Below are 5,363 nucleotides of genomic sequence, written 5' to 3' on the forward strand. Positions count from 1 at the left end.
AGACTGCCCCTTTCCCTTTAGGCCTTGGTTTATATGGCTCTAAACCAAGCCCCTTCCAGCCATGCATCTCCCCAGTCACACAAGGGTTTCCCCTTTGCTCAATGGCCAGCTGGCTTGGCCGCCACACTATCTCCTTAAAATAACAGGGACCTCTGGCTCCCTGTCACACAAGCCTGCCAAAGAAGGTTGGCCCCCACTGACTTAAAAAAAATGCAGTCAAGATTACTGGTAAACATTTCTTTAAAAGATTTATTAAAGAATCATTTATCACAAAAAAAGAGAAAAATACATAAAGATTCAAAGCATGCAACCATCATCTCTCACACTTAAGTCATTTCTGTGTGCATTTTTTTTTGCATTCACAGCATACTGCAAAACTGTGCCAGTTTCACTCCTCTTGAAAAATAGCATTTCAAGGCATTGGATAACAACCCCCCCAAAAAACAGTACGGTAAGATAATGTATGAGAAAAGTGCAAAGTTAAAAAAACCCCCAAAACATAATAAAACGTACCGCATTCACACCCCCTCCCCCTCCACAGCAGTGTATTTAAAGAAAGGCAAACTGTTCTTACTGCTTGATCTGATTGTCTTTATGAACTACTGTTACAAAAATAACAATACATTAAATGGTCTACACCTGTAAATACTCAGATCTGTGGCTCCCTCATTTTATGCATGCTGTTCAGCTGATACCACCAGAAACCACACAAGAGTAAAGTTGTTCATATACAGAAGTTTTGTAGCATAATCCCCTAAAGGCAATGTTTCTGAATATGAAGAAAAAGACAAAAAAAAAGAAAAAGAAAAAGCAAATAGTCGTTTTCAGACATGTTTTGCTTAGCAGGTTTATATCAAAGTGTCCTTCAACAAAACAGTTTTCTCCCAAAGCCCTGAATATTTCTATTTAAGCAGTTCTGCAAGATTAGAAGTCAACCCCCCCGTAACAATAAGCTGGTCTACATAGTAAGTAACATAGCCGTTGCTTCAGGCAGGTATGTAGGGAGGTGGGGCTTCCTTCTCAGGCATCTTCACTGCCATTTCATAGGTTGGCAGAACGTACTAGAAAAAAGAACAAATAGTAAGATGAACTGTAGTCTTTTAAGACAGAAAATAACATTGCTAATGTGACCTATCACAGGCAGGTTTGAGAGTGAATTTACTTCCAAGTTTTGGTATGTACGCTAAACAATGGTACAACGTATAAAAACAGCTCGTGTCTCAGTCTAGACCTTGGTCATATGCCACTTGCTGTTCACTGGGCAAAGGCTAATTTCAGAGAGATCTCTCTAGCTACATACAGGTGTTCATTTCTAGCAGTGGAAGGTTTCCCGTCTCCAGGTGGGGCAGGAGCAGTGCCCCCCCATAAATGTCTTTTCTGGAGCAGGGTGACTCTGGTCTCCTAAAGACATGGTAGGGAGCCTCTCCCCTGGTCCCTGGGAAGAGTTAAGCCACAGGAAAGTGTACAAGTGTTCATTCCCCCAAGAGAAACTCCTGGGAACAACTTCTAACTGGTTGGAATCATGTTCTTCCTCTCTCAACTGCCATTTTCGGTTTGTGAGAAACAGCATGAACATTTGTACACTTGTGGATTCTAGCAAGGAGAACAGCGTTTCTTCCACTAGAAACTTAAATGCTTGTACGCAGCTTCCAAGGCATTTTCTACTGGCAGAGGGGGGTGGGGATGGGGGCAGACAAAGTTTCCAGGCATTTGCTTTAAGTGTTCTGCATATTGTGTCTCCAAAAGAACTTAAAAGCCTGTTGGCCAATTAGAATATTCTTAAAGGATTTTTAAAGAAAGTTCACTGCCTTGGGTTCTGTCTAGTCTAAATAACTATCATTTTACCTTCAGCATTTCTGTTAAGAACAGCTGTAAACAAGGCGAGCTTTCTTTGGGTGCAATGAGTGGGTGTTTCCCTCCCCTGTACTGTTCTACACCAGTGGTCAGCAACATTTTGTGGCCACCCCCCTGGCTCTACACAATCCTGCAGAGTAGATGGAATACAGCTGCTATACAAATTGTTTACTTGTACCCAAACCACAATGCTGAGTACCATAACCATAAAGTAGCTGAGGCCTGCAGAACAAATCCTTTTAAGACATAAGAAATAGGGAATGGGTTTGTGAAATGAGAGCTTGACTTTGGTCCCAGTTTAAAAACCATTCCCATATTTTCCTTGCATATAACACACACCCATTTTTCAAATTTCAGTCACTGGAAATTAGGATGAACCTAAGTGAATAAATATGACAGTGGGATGTACTTCGTAGCCATGTTGGTCTGAGAAAAAAAGAAATACAAAAATCTAGAACTCTTGGTTCCAAAAAATGATTCCAGTTGGTCTAATAAAAGGTAAATCGCAAAAAAAAAAAAAATCCTTTTCTGCAAGATTTTGGGCTCAAAGGCCCTTCATCAGACTCTGGGAAAAGTATAGATGGTAAAAAGTCCCCATAGGTAGGAAATAAACATAATTTTTTACCATCTATACTTTTCCCAGAGCCTGAAAGCTTGCAGAAAAAGATGGGTTTTTTTGCAATTTCCCACTTGGTCTAATAAAAGGTATCATTTCAGAGCCAAGAGTTCTAGATTTTTTAATTTAAATATGATAGTAGCAGTTTCTGTCTCTGCCAGCAATCTAAAGTAATGTTACAGGCTGCATACAGGCTACCTAGCTGTTGATACCTGCTCTTTCCCCCAGCAGAGGCTCTTGCTACAGAAGTTGCCACTCAGTTGTTTACTGCTACCTACCAGTATTTTCAAAGACAGATCTTTTGTCCTGCATTCTGCCTTTCACAAATAAGGTTCATGTCTTATTCTGGGGTGTATTGTGTGCAAGAAAATACTGGTCTATGGAACTAAAAACTAGAGGAAGCAAATGGAACAGCAGGCAATGAGACAGGAAAGCAGGATTCTGCAATGCTAGTCTAGTCTGCCGAGTCCATGTTCTGTGACCAAATAGCACCAGGGAAAAAGGAAAAGCTGGAACCCCTGGGAACGCGGCTATCAGAAGTGCCACATCTGCTACTCCTTTTTTAAGGGCAACTGGGGCCCAATTAAAAGATACCCTTTAGACCAGTGGTGTTCAACTTTTTTTCCCCACAAGCAGTCCATATAGAAGAGCATCACTGGAGGCGAGGACTGCAGAGAAAAGCATTGCCAGAGCTCTTCATACCAGTGAGCTCTGAGCTGTGTGTCAGCATGAGCTCTGGCTGGAGACATCACTTCTGCATGGCTCCAGAGCCCAAGGGCTGAACACGCTGTTGCTCAACCCCTCTTTTCTCTTGATGTTGAATTTAGCAGTGTTCACAACCTGGGCCTGGGCTGAGTGAAAGCACTGGCTCTGGCCACAGCCCACGCTGGCATGCTGATGAGCTCTAGATACTTCCTGCTGACATGAACATTTCTATAGACATTTAAAGCTCTAATACAAGAACCCCATTACTATCCTGATCATAGTTCAGACTCTTAAATGCAAGATGCATTTTCCAGCAGCCTTGCTGAAACCTGACAACGAGGGAGTCCCAACACATTTTCCCCACTAATACGTAAAGAGGAATTATTTTACAAAGCTTGGAGAACAACGCATCGGGAAAGTACTGCAGCAGTTATACAGTTACTGCCTGTCTCTCAATGTGGCTTTACCAAAATTATGTGCTAGTCTCAAAAGGTCTCTTACATTATATATTTTTACCTGCCAGTCCATCAAATGTTATCCATTTTTAAACCCATCCAATTCAGAGTTCACTTTTCCTTTACTCTCATGATTTAAATTTAAATTTCCTTTGTGTACAGTCTATGGGCCAAGACAGCAAGTGACATTTGCTGCTACTGTTACTGCAGGTTCCAGCCAGCATGAGAAAGAAATCCGTTTCCCACACAAAAACAGAATTCACCTTTTGCACCCCTCCTCCCCCCGCTGATTGGCTGCAGGGCCCCAGCAGCCCCATGCCTCAACTCTGATCCGTGAGAAGCATAAAACATGTTTCTACCGCATTTTTTGCCTCTCGCCAATCAGCAGTGAAGTGCAGGGCTGCCCTGTGGCCAATCAGTGGCGGTAGGTGGGTAATGCAACAAGAAGAATGAGAATAAAGGTACTGCTGCCCTATGCTCTTCCACTGCAGTTTCAGTAAGTCCCTACAAGTTTCATTTTAGTCATGGAAAAAACAATTTTTTTTTTTTTTAAGTTTTTCCAGAGATTTTTGCTCTTCTGCCCCCTGCACAAAGCTAGGATCCCTTGTTATTTTAAAAGCATACACAGATACAATTGCCTATTATTTCAGAGGTCACATAAGTCTATAGGAAGAAACTTTACCTGTGGAGGAGCTTCAAATGCCGGGTACACTGCTATCTCAGGCAAATTTCTGTTGATGATGTATTTATAACAGTTCCATACACAGTTAATTAGGTAGGCCTGAAACACAAACAGTTATCTTTAACCCAGTGAAAGTACACCATTTAAAGTAAAACAGATACTAGGTTAAATTCACACCTGACAGAAGCAGGTGAAACCCTACTGAAATCACTAGCATCACCCACCTCAGTGCTGGATTTTGCCTAAAAAAATTGGGATGAGCTTTTCACATGAAATGTAGCCAACCAGCTATGCTTCGAGGGCCTAAGTGCTACTGGAGTTACAAGTTGATGTTTCTACTATTTCAGGTGGACACAGGCAAAAGGACAAAAAAGCCTAGCTAAATTACACCCAAATATTCTACTCATCCCAACTGAAGCTTTTAGATCCCCTTTTCATGTCTGGGACCATACTGCTGAGGCATCTGGACACTGTTTTGCACTAGGAAGTTAGTTGGGCAAAGAATTCCACAGAGGCACCGACTTTAAAAATGCTTAAAAATAGCCACTCTGTCTGCCATTTCAGTATCTGCCTATGTCTCCCTCAAAAGTTTTTTATATTTTGTTATGTTTGGGTACAGGAGAAAAGAAGTCCATGTTTCATTTTTTTCTGCTGCCGGGGGGGGGGTTTTTAAAGATATGGCTGTGACCTTATCCCAAAACAGCACAAGATCTTAGCTGGGTGGCTCTCCAGACTAGGAACTGAGTTTGATCAAATGGTCTGAGTTACCTGCACATTCACATTCAACTATCCCTCTGCTGTATTGGCCCACTGATGGACAAGCAAGGTATGAAAGTTCTTTCTTTATTAAAAAGTTTAGAGCTTTTCATTTGCTCAAAGAATTGCAACATACAGAGAAACTAATACATCCAAATTTCAAAACAAAGGTGGGCAACCTGCCAGAGAATTCTTTTGTAGCATATGAGAGTGAATTTAAAAAGAAAAAAATTAACATATTTGCCTTGGTTACAGTTAGCCCCATCTTCCTTAATTAAACATCTCTATAGGGAAA

General features: G+C 41.4%; 1 protein-coding gene across 8 annotated transcripts in view; it reads right to left on the bottom strand.

Moving 5' to 3' along the window:
* Positions 1 to 222: 222 nt before the first annotated feature.
* The window catches only part of LAPTM4A (lysosomal protein transmembrane 4 alpha), a 43,362-nt gene continuing 38,221 nt past the window's right edge, over positions 223 to 5,363 (bottom strand). For 7 of the 8 annotated variants that reach the window (XM_006030632.3, XM_006030633.3, XM_006030630.2 and 4 more), the window contains 2 exons: positions 4,313 to 4,411; positions 227 to 1,061 (listed from right to left, as the gene is read on the bottom strand). In XM_006030632.3, the coding sequence (XP_006030694.1) occupies positions 987 to 1,061; positions 4,313 to 4,411 (174 nt within the window). In that variant the 3' untranslated portion in view covers positions 227 to 986. Of the gene's footprint in view, positions 1,062 to 4,312; positions 4,412 to 5,363 lie in introns of all 8 variants that reach the window. The other variant, XM_025212299.1, reaches the window with a different exon arrangement.

This window comes from Alligator sinensis, unplaced genomic scaffold (genome assembly GCF_000455745.1).
Source record: "Alligator sinensis unplaced genomic scaffold, ASM45574v1 scaffold200_1, whole genome shotgun sequence".
Taxonomy (NCBI): Eukaryota; Metazoa; Chordata; order Crocodylia; family Alligatoridae; genus Alligator; species Alligator sinensis.